Below are 16,406 nucleotides of genomic sequence, written 5' to 3' on the forward strand. Positions count from 1 at the left end.
TGGCAAACCCCAGGGCAGCTCCAACCCCCAGACTCGCTGCTGGCCACGCTTGGCACTTGCAGTGCATACACTACTACAGCTGAACTGTAATTGCAAAACATACATTTGCATGCAATTACCCATTTTAAAAGGTGGTAATAAAACCTAAGGAATGTACTTAGACACGATCTGCTCCCCAGACCTTGTCCTCACAGGACCTAGGCACAAACCTCCCAGATTATTGCAATAGTCAGTGCAGCTACCGCCAAGAAGATAAATCATTCCCACATCTTCCCATTAACTCAGCTCTGGCCCATCAAATATTGAATAGCCTCAAGCTTGGACACAGCTCAATTTACAAAGGTCAAGTAAATCTTTCATCTCTCTTTTCCCACCGTTATCTTCCACCACCATTCCCATCACCAGATGAGCATCACACACGCTTTCACGTGAATTTTAGCTGTACACACACCAGCTCTCAGTAACTGGTGTACAAGGCTCCTCTGTTCCACAGAAGCTTGACTATTTCATTACTATTTTTGCAGTTAAGGCTAAAGCAAGAGGTGACTCTTCCTGAAGGAGGAACTTAATTGTTACTGGTTTTTGTTGTGTGTTTTGTTTTAAATACTCCGTGGTTTCTTGGTGCATTCCACTGGTGATACCCAAGAGGACTGAGGGGGCCAGCCAAGCCCCCCCAGCCACAGCACCAGGGCTCCCTACCCACCACCCCTCCCTGACACCCTCACCCTGCAGTGTCTACTCATTGCCTCCAGCTCCGAGGCCCTCAGACATATTCACAGTTACCATAGGAACTAATGAAACCCAAATTAAAAAAAAAAAAAAAGAGAAGAGACAGACCCAGGGAAAACTGCTCTGATGTTCAGTGCCACCTGTGTGTGCCAGTTCATTATGAGTGACCAGAGCAGCACCAAGGGAGCCAGGGCCTCTCCTGGTGTCACCAAATGCCAGGACCCAGCCTGCACCCTTGCCCTGAGGGCACTCTAGGACACACAACCCACTGCTCCCCAGAACGGAGGGATGGCCAGGGACTGGCTTGGGTGGGGGCTCCTGCAGCCACCCAGGGCCTCTCTGCAGCCACACACTTGGGGCTGCAGCCCCCACTCCGCTCTCCTCCTCCCTGCCAGGTTTCTGCAAGTCAATATTGATGTTTGCAGCATGCACAAGGCTCCATGAAGGGCTCCTTGGCTTGCAGAAAGCAGCTTGTCTTTTTGTTAACAAGTTACACAGAAAAAGAAGATTGCCTACGCCTGGTACCTTCACCAGAAGGCTGCTGCAATAATAAAAGGGCGTTAGAAAAGTAAAACTGATTTTTTTTTTTTTTTCTTATTTTAAAAGCTTTTACAAATACCTAATGTGTTCTGGCTGGGCCCCAATTACAGATCCATTTAACGAAGCAATCTGTCCACAAACCAGAAGCTTTATGAGGCTTTGGAAAGCATTAGCTACAAATAGTGCAGACAGAACAACTCCAGTGGATGCTCAGGCCCTGGAAAAACCAGGGCACAGCATACAATGGTGTGCAAGAAGCAGTTAAATCCTTCTCAGCTCCACAGGAACAGGAAAGCCTACTGAGATCTCCCTCTACTCCCAAAAGCAGTGAACATTGATTTAAACTTGTTAGTTCAGCAAAAACCTGAGCCATGAGTGTAGCAACAACATTTCTGTTGTGCTGTTTACAATAGGCATTTGCAGGCTCCTTTGGGCAGGTTCCCCCAAGGCTTTCCATGCACTTTTCCATTAATGAATAATTTGCACAAGTAATGATTAGAGAGGGAAACCACATGAGCCATTAGCTGCACACGTTCCCCTAAGCTCAAGGGAGCCTTGGCCAGAACATTGCTATATTGGCACCCGGTTACACTGACAGCACCAGAGCCACGTGCCTGCTGCTCATGGAAAACCCTCCACTGAGCTGCAGGGGCAAAGCCTGAGCTGGCAATGGCTACACGGCCTGATGTGGGGTGTGACCCACTGCTGGGTGCTAGGACAGGGACACTGCCACCTCCCCGGGAGCGCAGGTACTCACTTGATCTTCAGGCTGGCGAGCATTGTCTTGTCGATCCTGGGGAGAGAGCAGAGGAGTGTTACTGCAGCACAGGAGGGGCGTCCCTGGGGCTGCCAGGCAGTCGGCCCCAGCACCTCCTTTGGAGGAGCCATTGGTCAGACTGACACAACCATCACCACAGACAGACTTGTCCAGAACACATCAACCAAAATTTAACCCAAAGTGAAGCCTGGTGGCAAGTAAAACAACCCCCCCTGTTGTTTCCTGGTGATGAGCAATGGAGAGCTGCTGCCTCCTCACCTGGAATGGCAGAGGTGAGCTGGGAGCTGAGCAGGACATTCCCCATGTCCAGCCTCTGCCCCAAGGGCAGTTCCCACCACCCACAAAACACACATTAAAGGACAACACACCTGTGACAGACCCAATGCACTGGGACGATCATAGCAAAGGCACAAACTCCACCCTTGCAGCATTTTGAGTCCAATGGAGGAGGAATAAGGACACAGCAAGGTGCAGGGTTCTCACCCCCAGATTCTGGCCACACACCAGCCCTTTACCTCCCATAGCTGCAATGAGCAGTTGCACCTAGAGCCCCGGCTGGAGGAAGCAGCCCCATCACTCCAGCCCTGGTTGCCTCACTTAGAGTTGGCACCATTAACAAGTGCTGATCTCCACAGAATCATTATGGTTAAAGCCATATTAATACTAATTAATGTAAATCACAGTAATGTCCCAAAATGCAAAGTGATGTCTTTTGGCAGTCATTGCAAATGTTCTGTTATCTGCCACATGGAATTAATTCCACATCACGCAAAACAAAATAAACCAACCACCAAAAACCCAGTCCCCAACCCCACTTGCTCAGCACTGCCCTCGCAGGGGAGGCAGCAAGGCTGCAGGACTGCAGTTTCCCCTGCTTTGAGCTTCACCTCCCTCTGCTCCCACGCTGAACCTCTTCATCCTGAGAAGGCTGCCCCAGGGGGGCAAAGCCAGCCCAGCTCTGCCCACCCTGCCACATTGTCACCTGCCCTGAGCTCCCCTCTTTGACTGACATCACACTGCCAAAACCCAAAGGTCACAGGAGCTCCATCCCATCCCCACATTTCCCCAAACACCAGCTCCCAGAGAGCCGGCCTGCTCTGAAAACAGACCCAAGCCACCCACTATTGTCACTTTGTCACTTAATGCTTAACGAGCCTGTCCACAGACCTTGTTGATCATTAAATCAAGTTGAACTTTAAGAGAGCTGGTGTAAACAGCTGCTGCCAAGCTTGGTGACAGATGCCACCGAGCCAGGGGACAGCAAGTGGCAGGGCCAGCTCCTGCAGGGCCCGTGTTGCACCGGGGAGCTGCACCCGGCACCGTGGGAAAACACAGTTGACGTTATTTGGCCTCTTGGAGAGAAAAAAAAAAGGCAACAACAACAACGAAAAAGCAGCAAAAAAAAGTAACAGACGAGAAAGAAAACCTCTGCGAGGGAAACCGCAGTTGCAGTATGACTGCCCGGGGAGCCGCTTCGTCAGGCCCTGCCCTGCGTCCCTCCCGCTGCGGGGCGAGGCGAAACCCACCCACCCCCCAGCCCCCCCCCGGCCGCCCCAGCACGGGGGGGGCCGCCCCGCTGCCACCTGAGCAGCCGCTGGTGCCGATGGCGGCCCTGGGGGGCTCCCAGGGGTGCAGCCCCCACACCCAGAGGTGCAGGCACCGCCCCCCCCGGGACAGCCAGGCTGCTCCCAGGTCTCCGCCAGCGCCCGGGCCCCGCTCCGAGCAGGGCTGGGGCAGCGGCCGCAGGTGGCGGGGCGTGCCCGCCCGGCGCGGTGCCCACAGGAAGGGTGTGCCAGGAGGGGCCCCAGCGCCCTTCAGAAGGTGCTGATGCGGGCTGGGGCTGCGGTGAGGCCCTTCCTTTCCCGGAGCACAGGTTTTCCTGGGTGCGCGTGGTGCTCTCTAGGGGACATGGGACGGCAAAGCAGTGTCTTCCCTAGGGACCTCCAGGAGCAGCTCAGCACCCCTCCTTGGGAGCTCCCCGGCAGAACACAGAGTGTGGGGCTCTCCCCAGTCTCTCTCTCTAGCTGTGCAGACACTGATGCTGGTATTTAAAATAAACCCGCACCCTGTGCCCCCCACCTGCACCCAGCTGGCAGGGGCTCCTGGCAGCCAGCAGACCCTACTGCTCCTGGTTATCTCCTGCCTGCAACAGCCCAAATGCAGAAGCAAACCAGCAGCAGGAAGGCCCCCCCGTTCCCATCCCCCTCCAGGCACTGCACAGCGAGGCCACAGCTCTGCCCCACACTCCTGCTGCTCATCCCTGCTGGAAGCTGGCAGCAGCTCCAGGATACACTGCCAATGGTGGCTGCAGGTGCCCAGGAGCTGCTGTTTCCCTCTGCCACAAAACTAGCCCACATTTCATGAAACTCATTTGTACAGAAGTCGAGCAGAGCGCTTCCTTCCCATTTTTATGTAAAAAAAAAAAAAAAATCCCAATAAACCAGCTGAAACAAATGGTGTGGCTTCAACAAGGCATGCACATCTGTTCCCAGGAGACTTGGCCACAACTCCTGCCAAGTTTGCTGCCCTCCCACAACAGTCTCAGTTACTCAGCATTTCCCCCAGCAGGTCTCAAGTAGCTCCTTCAACTACTTCCCTAAAGATCAACACATCTCAGAGGCCAGGGATACGAGAACCAAACGGTCCCAACTGAACCCAAGCAGCTGCTGTGGTTCTCTGCCGAGGACAGGCAGTGCAGGGACAACTCTGGGAGGCACTGATGGCCACGGGAACCTGCCACCAGCCAGGTAGACCCTCATCTGGTATGCCACATGTGCCAAAGGTGGCTGCAGGCATTGCTGCTTGGCACAGGAGGAGCGGGCAGCAGGGCCCTGGCAGTGAAAGGAGAGCCACAGGATGCTCCTGCAGGGGACATGCCCAGGGGAGCCCACCACAAGGTCCCATCGCTGTGCAGCATCCATGGGGCTCACAAGGAGGGCTCCCCCGGGCACAGCAGTGCCCACCCGCTGTGCTGGGACTCCCCACAGGCATGAGTACAAGAGGGTCCTTCCCAGCTCCCACATGCTCCCATCGGCATGTGGCAGTGGGCAGGGCTCTGTGGCGGGGGCAGCGCGGAGCATCCTCCGGCACAGCTGCAGAGGGCAGAAAAGCTCCTGGTGGAAAAAGGGGATGGAAAGGCACCCACCAGCCGTAGCCGCCGAAGGAGACGCTGCGCTTCCTCTGGAACATGGTGGCCGCGCGGTGCTGGCGGGACAGCCCGGCCACGGCGGGACGCGGCGGCGGAGCCGGAGCCCTGCGGAGCGCGGCCCCTCCTGTGCGCGCACGGGCTGTGCCGGGCGGGACCCCGGCACCCGCTCGCTGCCCCGCGCATGCACACACACACACACCAGAAAAAGTCATTTCCTTTTTTTTTTTTTTTTTTTTTTTTTTACCCCGTGGTGGCCTCGGGCTTTTCACACCCTTGCGCTGCAGATGGGCTGTTTCTCCTAACCGCGGGAGTCGTGGGCAGGGCCGCACGGGCAGTGGGGCAGAGCCACCAGCAGGGTATCGACCACCAGCATCATGCCTTGGGGCTTTCCCCGACCCCTCGTGTCAGCCTGGCCACCACCCGGGCCTGGTGCAGAGGGTCACCAGCAGCAACGCAGAAGTCTCTCTCCCAAGGGGCTCTTCCCCAGCTGTCCCTGACATGGCAAGGCTGTGCTCACCGTGCCAGGCTGGCTCCTTGGCAGGGGACCCTCCCTCTGCCTCTCCAGTGTAATTCATGGGACATCTCACCAAAACCATTAATCCTCAACAAGGAAAAATCCAGTCACCTCAACTCTCACAGCAAACACCTCCCCAGCTGCCCTGAAGCCTGGACAGGCACCTCCCACCTGGTCCCAGTCTCTCCTTCCTCTCCTGTTCTTCGGCAGCTCCAGAGCACTGAAGTACAGTACACGCCTGCAGCCTGACCAACACCAAAATCCCCATCGTTCTGCAACAGCCAGGCTGCAGAAATCCCATTTAAATGGAAATGCTGACCTCTCGGTGGGTATGAGCTTCCATCAATCACAAAGCCCCAAGAGCACACGCTATCCACCATGCCAGCCCTCGGGCACACACAAGCACATCTGCCAGTGCCGCCAGGCACTGCTGGGCTCACGCTGCTCCCAGGCACTGCAGGCAGCTCCTAGCCCAGTGCTCAGCGCTTGCAGGAGTCAGACTCTCATCCAAGCACCCAAAGGCTTTAAATTGAGAGACATTTATATTCCATCTGATGCGAGAAGGGGGGGGGAGGATGGGGAGCTGGAGAGAGCAATCCCTCAACTCCAGGGAAAAAAAACTTGGATTGGAATCCAGCTATTTCAACTCCTACTTTTCTGCCCACAGCCATATCTGCATTTTAAAGCTCCTAAGGACATTATTTCATGCTGCAGGCTTGAAAGCCATAATTAAGGTTCCATGAAATGTTTGGAGCAGACATTTCCTTGGAGCACACTTGTTTCTAGCCAGCCACTTGTTTCATGTTACAGCTCTGCATCCACAGCAGTGTGATGTTACCCTCACCCTTCATCTTCCTCCAGGTCATGTCTGTCTTACACTCACACCAGTTGATTTCTGCCCAGCTCTACTGAGCTGTTCAGGCTTAACATTCCTGGAAATAAAAGCAGAGAGCTTCCCTGCATGGCAGAGCCTGGGTGCAGCCCCACATGCAGAGGGGTGGATGCAGGGACCCCCAGCAGCCCTGGGAAGCTTCAACCTACAGCCAGCATCATCCAGGAACAACATGGAGAGCTCCAGGAAGCAGCCAGCTCTTCATCTAAACAGCTACTCTCGCAGCACTGGAAGCACCAACTACTGCATCTTGCTCTGCCACCTCAGTCCTTAGGTGAACTTGCCAGCTCAGGGCTGCTGGAGGTGATGTGGAAGCAGCAGGGGCCATGCAGCAGGGCTGGGCTCCCTCTCACCAGAGGTAAGTGCTATCAGGTCAGCATCACGTCATGCCCCACTGGTGTGACAGTTCAACTAAAGCACAGAGAGGGACTCTCATACCTCCCCCTGGATTTCAGAGCCCAGAAGGTCAGGGCCTTGACACAGCCATAGCGAGTTGTCTCCATTCCTGCTGCCCAGGAGTGGCGGGAGGCAGCTCCCTCATGGAGCCTACCTCACCTGGCAGCAGCAGAGCTGTCCTCAGTCTCCATCCTTTCCTCCAAGGACCGTGTTGACCACCACTGATACAAGTGACTAACAGCATGTGTACTAGACAAAAGTTAAAAATGCCCCAAGGACCCAACTCCAAGCCCCTAGAAATCCTCAGCTTCCTCTTCTCCAGGGCATCACACCTGCACCTTCCCAGCATCACCTCACTAGCACAGGAGCATGTCCAGGAACAGTTTGCCTGCAATGACATTTCTCACTTCTCTTTTCCCCCTCCCCAGGGCATTTCACACAGCTGGCCTCAAAAATGAAAAAAAAAAAAAAAAGCAACTCTCCTCCCTTCAAGCAGGCAGAGCCAGATCACAACTGATCAGCCAAAATTAAGAAACAAAGGGCTGGGGGAGGATGCCTCCTTGGTACCAATTGCGCTGGGGAAAATGAGCATTTCCCAGGGCTCTGCCACACCCATCACCCTCACCTACCCCGCTGTGTTCCCAGCTCTGGTGAGCAGCCCCAGCCCACCAGGGCGGGCAGCCAGGCTGGCAACAAGCCCCTTGATAAAACCAGACTGTCCTGGAGCCCCAGGCACCTGCAGCTCCCTGGGATGCAGCATCTACCCTGCAGCCCCCGGCGGGAGCAGTGGGGGGAGCAGTGCCCACGTTTCTCCGGCTCCATCACGCCCAGCAGGCAGAGCCCACACCGCAGAGCAGAATTATGCCCAGGAAGGGCAGTGTAATTCCTTCCTTTGTTACTGGGGCTAAGAGAGACTGATTGCATCATTAGTGCTTTAATATTGCATGCAGCACGCGGAGGGTATTCATCTTTCTATTATGATTCTAAGGAAGGTTGTGGGCACCCAGAAATATTAGATTTTGTCCTGGCAGGAAGAACAGGCTGTGTATATCATCAGCCTCAACATACAAAGCAAAGGAAAACAATGTCTGAATTTAATTCTGACTCACTGCATAGAATATTTTTAACAGTATTTTCTCCCCTTTATGGTACTGCTGGAGTGAAAACTCAAATGCCTTAAACTGCAGCATCCCACAAAACCCAGCCTGCTCTGAAGGGAGGCTGTTACTGCCCAACAGCCAACAGGTCTGCAGCACAGATCAGCTGCCACAGGGCTCCCCCCACCACCACACTGGAAAGGGGGGTGGCTGTTGTCACCCAAGGTGAGCTTCAGCCAAAGCACAGTAAAGACAAGGAGAGCTTCCAGAAACCATCAGGTACCTCTCCCAGTGTCAGAGCTGCTCCTTGCAGGGGCCTTGGTGCTTATCCACAGCCCGCTTGGGAAACTCCCCAGGGAGGGGAGGAAAGCCGGGGCCAGGCTGCCCATTCAGGAGCCAACCCTGCTCTCCTGCTGCACCGAGCATGTGACTCCCCATCCCTGCGAGCGAGCTCAGCACAAAGTGTCTGGGCAGTCAGACACAACCCTCTGGGTCCCCAGCTGCTACCTCTGGGCCTCCTGGGGTGACTGGTCTTGCTGAGCACCCTGTGGCACCAAGAACCTCGCCAGCATTCACAGTTTGGACACGCAGATGGTCCCTGGGCACCCAGCCTGACACACATGAGCTGCTGGTTTCTCCCAGCACACATGACCCAGCTCTTCGCTGCAGAGGACACAGACCTCGTCTGATCACAGCGCCACACACAGAAAGTCATCACACAGACTCCCAGGCTCTTTAAATTCATATCAGCCTGTTATGAATTTAATGTACAGAGTTGCTTGCTTTCTTAAGTCCCCCCATTTTAGAGCTCTGTCTTGCTGGCAAGAGAAGAAAATTCCCTGGAGAAGTGCCTCTTCAAGCACATAGATTTGCTATGTCTGTTTTCCTCACCTCTTCCAACCATGTCCCTTCCTATGCAAGTTCAGAGCAGGGGAGGACTCCTGGGACAAGAAGCAGAACCCCATGTGCACACACTGTGCCCCCTCAAGGATCTGGCAGGAAGGTTTCCCTGCACATCCCCATGAACACACATGGCATGCCTGGCTGGGGATGCTCCAGGGACAGCTGGACCCCAGGCAGGGCTGCCCCAGCACACCCCCTCCCACCCAGCCCTGCTGTGGGCACTGTCACCATGGCTACCTGCACACCCATGGTGCATCCTGCTCCTGTCCCCCAGTCCCCTGCTGCTGGGAGCTGCACCAGCTCAGCATCCCTTTGCCCAGGCACTGCAGGGGCTGGTGGAAGAAGGGTGCACTGGGGCAAAACCCAACAGACCCCTGTTCTTGCTGGCTCTCACCCACATATCCAGTCACCTAAAGACCTGGGGAGGGGATCTACTGCCCACCTACCCCACAGACCAGGGGCTCCTGTAGCTGCAGAAAAGGCTGGGACTGGCACAAAGCTGGACCAGAAACACCAGAGAGCACTTGGCCCAGATCACACAGCAAACACGGGGGGGCAGGGGGGACGTGCAAACACAGCTTATGGAAAAATTGTGGCAAGACAGAAAATGAACTGTTTAAACTGAAAAAACAGGGCTGGCAAATGTGGGAGTGGGAGGAAAGCATGGCTATGAGATAGACCTGAACATGCTTTGGCTGGAAATTAGGAAGTTTCTAATCTTTAATACAAACAGTCTCTGAAATGGTTTCCTAACAACACAAGGGAAAAACACTCAAGTGACACTCAGCACGTTTATGAAGACATTAAAGGAGATGGTGCCTGCAGCAGCAGGGAGTTGGGCTTGGTGAACCAGTGGGTGCCCTCACACACTCCTCTCCTGGGGGCTTCTCCCCACAGCCTGCCCAGCTCCCCAGCCCTCCTGCAGCAGATGGCCAAGCAGCAACTGCCTGAAGCCAAGATGTGCTGGCACAGGATTAGATTTAGGCAGCAGTCAGGGCTCAAATTCAAGGCCCAACTTGAACATGCTTCCATTTAAACACTGTAAACAAGACAGGCAGGGTTTGGACTCAAGCTTTTCATCTTGCCAATATCACCTGTATTTTCCACCATTTTGGGTGGTTTTTGAAAGAGCTGGGCTAGGTTCAAATCAGCATCAAGAAGCAGCTCTTTCTGGTTTGGCATCCAACTTGGAGGCAGCTGTTAACACTAAGGAGAGATTCATCTACCCCCACGAAATTGGAAAGAGGTCTGAGGAGAATGAGCTGTTTTTAGCTCCTGGAAAAAATGTCTCTTCCTCCTGTTGCTACTGAAGTCCTGTTCCTGTTTCCACAGCAGCTGCTAACGACAACCAGAGCATCTGACTTCAGGTACACAAACAGCAGCAGAGGGACCCTCTGAGCAGCCCCCAGGACCCTGCTACCACACAGACACACTTGGGGATGAAGAGGAAGAAAGGATGATAAAACAAATATTAGCAAAGAAAAAAAGCACTTTTGCTGTTATGGTTATTATGAGCTGAACTTTGGGAGAAATCAGCAAGAGAGGAAGAACAAAACATCTGTGAAACCTGGTGTGCGCAGAGAGGGAGCCTGCTGGCTGGAATCACGCTTCTTGTTGAATCTGAATTTAGACTCCTTGGCAGGTTTCCAACCCTCACTAAATCGTGCCGTGCGGACAGATATTATGTCCCTTCTGCTACTAAAACAAGAAGCAGTTTTAGAACAGCAGAGCCTCGAGCGTGCAGAAGATGGGGAAATAAGGCAGTACCTGGCAGGATCCATCTCCCCCCCCCCCCCCCCGTGTCCACCAGGGATGCAGGTGACACACTCGAGCAACCCGGATCAGCTCCACCGAGCTCACACCGACCGGGTTACACTGGAGATCTGCCCGCAGAGATGAGCGGCGTTAAAAAAATAAATTAAAATTATCTGCCCTGTCTTGCGATCAGACATTACGCTGCTTCTCTGGCAGAGATAGCGGGTATCTCGCTCGCAGAGGGAAGGGGAGAGGGCTGCCCCGCACACAGGGCGCTGGGTGCAGAGAGGCTCAGAACCATCTCCTCCTTTGCCCTGTTTCTGTCAAACGCAGAAAACATGAAGGTTCTCACCAAAGGAGGCACCGTGTGAAGGCAGGACTGCAAACCCCTCGCAGCCCTGCCGGAGCCTCTCAGAGCCAGTACGAGCGTCACGAACCCCCCGAGCCCCCCAACGCCACCAAAGCAGAGGTCTGAAAAGACCTTTTGAAGTTGCCTCCTTTGAATTTTCAGTATTTACCATAAGCACTGGCAGCCACCGCATCGGTCACACTGGGGCACGATCCCCGTCTCCCTGCCCCCAAGCCCCCCAACCCTTCCCCACACGCCCGCAGGAGCCACCGCGTTTCAGTGCAAAGAGAGCAGCCGAGGAGGGCGACGCGTTCCAGCAGCCCCTCTCCCCGCTCCGCCTCGCATCCCGACCAGCCCACCCAGGGTAAAACCAAGGACAAACCTCCGCTGCTAACGCCTCACCCGGGCTCGCTGTGCTCCGGTTCCCGCCGCTGCCGCGATCCCGCTCTGAGCCGCGGCTGCAGCCCCTCAGCGCGGCTCCCGGCTGCGCGCTGTGCGGAGCCGCCGGCGTCACCGGGCGGAGCGCGGGGCGCGGGCGCAGCCGGAGCCTCAGCCTGCGCTGCCGCTGCGCACCCGCGGTCCGGGCGGGGGGGGACGGCACAGCCCGCGGAGAGGGGGGGCACCGGCAGCACGGGGGGGCTTGCGAGGGGCTGCCGGGGCAGACCCGCCTCCTGCAGCCCCGCGCACACCCCTGCGCTTTACCCACGTCGATCATGGACTCATTTCACTTGGAAAAGACCTTTAAGATCCTCGGGTCCCCCCGTGCCCCCAGCGCTGCCCGGGGCACAGAGGGCGAAGCGCTGCTCCGGTGCGGTGTCTGGGGAAGGTGGGGCTGGGCCGTGGGCAAAGGGAAGAACAGGGGCGTCAGGATGTGCTGCGCTCCCAGCAGGGGCTACTCACAGTGGACCCGGGTCACCTCACCAGAGCAATGCCCAGCAGCAAACACAGAGAATCCTGGCCAGTAAACCTGTCTGAGGCTTCTAGAGTGAAGGGGCTGTTTTGTGGGGAGGGAAAAAACAAAAACAAACAAACAAAAAAACCCACACCACAAACTAGAATATGGTACAAAACCCCTTGCACATGAGCCTCTCCCTCTGCTACAGCTGAATTTAAGACTGCCACAGCCTGGACCAGACAAAACCAAAACAAAACAAAACCTTCCAGGGCCAAAATCTGGATGCACTGCAAGGAAAGGCAACATCCCTCTTACCTCCCAGAGCATCTACCCCGGCCCCACAGCACGTGGCAGAGCCCAAAGGATGAGCCTGGACCACAGAGCTCAGCCAGATCATCACAAGCTGCATTCCATGGAGGAAACAGGACCCAGGCTCTCATCCTTCTATAAAGTGCTGCTCAAGAGGGCCCAGTGAATACATTCATGTATATAAATAATAAAAAATCATAAACTACACCTGTTGCATTAAGCCCTGCAGCAGATAAGCCACTCTCTGGCTCAGCTGTGTCACTGCCATTATGCAAAGAGGACGCAGTAAGTGCAAAAGAGACAGTGATCCAATTAACGTGACAGACAGTCTGTGACAGTCTGAAATGCCACAGAACACCCCAGTGTCAGCATGCCACCCAAGGCACTACAAGCCCTTTAGCTGAAGCCTCCAGAGCAATGTGCCACAGCTGAGATGAGCGTTGGTACTGGGAGGGTGACACGGCCGTGACATGCCAGGGAGGAGGCTGCAGGACATTTCATTGGTGCCAGCAACCAGTGAGGGGTTGGAAGATGGAGCAGCTGCTGAAGGGAAGAGCCCAGCATGGCCCACAGCAGCTCATCATCCTGAGCAGGGACAGCTCACCACCATCAGCTGAGCCAGACCTTGCTCTCTGGCTGCCCTGGGCCACAGTCCCAGCTCTAACCTGCAGGAAGGTTTTGTGCCCAGAAGAGGGATGGAGGCACTGTTCATAGCTGCCCACTGATGGCCCACACACTCTACCAGACTTCTCCAGGTAAATTCCCAACCCACTGGGAAATACAATTACTCCAGAGTAATTAGCCCCAATAGTACTTAACATTATTGTGTTACACACATTTAAGTTCCACATGCCATATGATATACATCTGCACAGCCTTTGATAACAATTTGCAAAAAATAGTTAAAACCAAGAACCAGCATTGTAATGTCAGCTTCTGGAAAGGCTTCTCCAGCAGCAGGCAGAGGAGTTGCTGCCTTGGGAAGCAGCCAGTGACAGCAGGTGTGTATGCCATGGCTCACACCGAGGACAGTGGGGCACCTCACCCCAACACACAGGGGTTTTAAAAACAGAAGTTTGGGGAGGCAGTCAGTGATTTGTCCTTTCATTGCTTTAAACCAGGAGGTGCTGACACAATGTTTGCAGCTCCTGGCTGAAATCACTGTATCTGGAATCTTATCTGAAAGGAAATCCCAAGATACTCTGATATCCACAGGGCTCCAGAGACAGGCAGAGTCCCAGGAGACCCATGTCCAAACCATGAGGTCTTGTGACAGAGCAGGTTGCTAGCAGCAGTGGCAGGGGGATGTGCTGGTGCTCCTCGCAGCCCCCAGTCCTACCCCCACTGCCCCCCTCACCTGCTGGGGGAGCCCAGGTCGGCCCTGCTGACGATGCGGTGCTGGTGGGGCGAGTACAGCCACTGGAATGCTGTCAGTGTCCTCTCCTCGATCCGAAACCGGCCTTCTCGCACATACCTAAAAATAACAGCAAGAGAGACTGAAATATTTATCAGTGCAGGATTGTGGAGATGGAGCTGCAGGATGTGGGGAGCTGCTGGCTCAGCAGTGTTGCTCAAAGCCACAAGCCCCACAGCACCAACACTGGTGTGTTCCTCAGTGGCAGCAGCAAAATGGCACCACAGCCCATCTGTCCCCATCCCTGTCCTTCCCTGCCCATCAGTGGATGCTCCCATGGGCACACAGCTGGGACACAGCATCCCATCAAGGACATTCCCCAGCAAGATGACAGCGTTCCCCTGCTACCACAGCAGGGGTCCCCATCTCAAGCAGTAGAGCCTTGCAGGGGTCTCTGGACCCTATGGCCAGGGATCTGCAGAGCCCCAGTACAGCCTCTTGCTGACATGGGACCCCAGGGCCAGACCCAGAAGCACCCATAACCACCACATGCAGAAAAACAAAGAGCAAACAATTCTAAAGAGACATTCCACTGTAAAGCCCTGGATGCAGAGGTGCAGCACCCAGCTCAGCACTGTCCCCCTGGAGCACAGCTCCTGCCAGACTGCTCCCCACCAGCTCCAGGACCAGACTAATGCTCTCTAATGTTGTTTTTGAATGTCAGTCTAGATGTTGAGGCTTATTAAATAATACTCAAGTGATTAATCAATGGTTATTTTTTTATTAGAGAAACACAAGTTCTCTGTCAACATAAGCAAAAAGCCATTAACCACAGTTGTTCCCATCTTCTAGAACACAGTTCTGCTGCCTGCCTCCATCCCAACAGCCAGCTGTACCTCACACACCCTCTTCTGAACTGGAATTTCATCAGAAAACAATTAATTATTTAAAGCCCCTGTACTGGTTGGCAACACAGAGACACATGCAGCTGCAGCACCCATGGATCCCAGTTCACAGGGCTCTGCTCTGCATGTGGGTGCTCCAGGCTGTGTCTTCCCATCACTTACCACAGGGATCCGGTCCCACGGCTCTCATGGGGCCAGGGGGATGCACTGCTGTGCCACCAGCTCCCTGCAGCCACCCCACGGCCCTGACAAGCCCTTGGCTGCTGTCACCTGCCCCAACAGGCCCAGACCAGGGCTGTGTGTTCCTGCAAAGCTGGGAGCAGTAACAGCACAGGGGTCAGGACTTCCTGCTCTCAGCAAAAGGAAACCCAGAAGGCTGCTGGAGTCCCTGGGACAGACTGACCTGCTAATTTTCCTGGTATAAGCAACCAAGCACAGTGCAGTTCCAGGGCTCCCCTGCGGCTCTTGCACGTGATAATATTGCATAAAGTAGAGGCAGACGAGCCAGAATGTCTTTTGGGGAGGAATGAGGGGGCTGAGGCAGCAGCCTTGGCAGAACGGCCGAGCCAAGAACCACTGTAACAGTTTGGGTCTCTGTGTAAGAAAAATAAAGTGCCCAGGGCTGCTGAGGAGGGGAAAAAAGAAGCAAAAGTATTCACAAGCTTAGAGCAACCCTCTGACGATTTCCACTCTGGCTGTTCATCCAGGCTTGCAGGGATCCCACCCTCTCCCGGGAGCTGCAGCGCCCAGCCTGGCTCTGCTCCCCGGCCGGTGCCGGGATGCGGGACAAGCCCTGGGCCCATCCCAGCCCTTACATCAGCAACATCACGCTGTCACTGGAGTCACCCCAGTCACAGCCTGGCATCGCGGCAGCCCTGCTCAAAAGTCACAAGCTTTGGACGTCACAAACTGCACAATTAAAAATACATTAAAAAAAAACACAGAGAAAGCTTGTTCCCAATGTCAGCCCATCCCAGCTGCTCCGGTCGCTGCCCTCACCCCCTTCCCAACCGGAGAAAAAAAAAATCCCAACCGTCCCGAACCTAGAGCAACCTCAGCACCCTTTGCACCCACACAACAGCCGGGATGCCCCAAGAATCCCGTGGATGCTCCAGAGGCCGTTACAGTTCTAGATCTGCCGGGACCGGGACGCTGCTGCTCCTCCCCCTTCTCCGGTGTGAGGCAGAGCTACTGCCCAGGAGCAGAACCTTCCTTTAGGATCCAAATATGCCACCTCCACTAAACCCCAGGTGTCAAAGATCCCCCTCGCAGCAGCCACAGCCTCGCACCGCCCTCTCCCTGCCCGGGGACTTGTGCCGCCCGTTCCCGCCCTCCCCGGGGCTCTCCCGGATCCCCCACCCCCGGGACCACGCCGCGGCCCTCGGAGCGCCCGGGGGTGCCGGGGCGAGGCGGGTCCCCCCGCCCTCCCCCCGCGGCCGGGACTCCCCTCTTCACCGGGCTCAGCAGCCAGGACTCCCCGCGGCTCAGAGCGGCCCCCACACACACCCCAAAGCTGGCACCCTCTTACAAACTTACCTCTCTTAAACCGGGCGGCTTGCCCAGGTCCCCCCTCCCCGACCCTGCGGGACCCCCCAGGCACAGGACCGCCCCCGAGCCCCTCACTCACCAGCGCACCAGCTCCCAGCGCCGCTCGCCCGCCGCCTTGCCCGAGGCCATGCCGGGGGTCCCGCCGGGGGTCCCGCCGGGGAGGGGGCTGCAGGTCCCGCCGGCAAACCCCGCTCCGCAGCGCGTTCTCCTGGACACGGTCCCGCGGGGCTGGGGCGGCTGCGCCCGCTCCTGCGCGCTCCCGCCTCCTCCGGCACCGGGGGGGGCGAGGGGGAA

General features: G+C 55.8%; 1 protein-coding gene across 4 annotated transcripts in view; it reads right to left on the reverse strand.

Moving 5' to 3' along the window:
- RAP1GAP2 (RAP1 GTPase activating protein 2) overlaps window positions 1-13,773 on the reverse strand; it is a 51,616-nt gene extending 37,843 nt beyond the window's left edge. For 2 of the 4 annotated variants that reach the window (XM_051635631.1, XM_051635629.1), the window contains exons 1-2: window positions 11,504-11,547; window positions 2,027-2,062 (exon numbers count right to left, since the gene is read on the reverse strand). In XM_051635631.1, coding sequence (XP_051491591.1) covers window positions 2,027-2,049 — 23 coding nt within the window. In that variant the 5' untranslated portion in view covers window positions 2,050-2,062; window positions 11,504-11,547. The other 2 variants (XM_051635635.1, XM_051635630.1) reach the window with 2 other exon arrangements.
- Between the last annotated feature and the right edge of the window lie 2,633 nt (window positions 13,774-16,406).

This window comes from Apus apus, chromosome 18 (genome assembly GCF_020740795.1).
Source record: "Apus apus isolate bApuApu2 chromosome 18, bApuApu2.pri.cur, whole genome shotgun sequence".
In the NCBI taxonomy this organism is placed as follows: Eukaryota; Metazoa; Chordata; class Aves; order Apodiformes; family Apodidae; genus Apus; species Apus apus.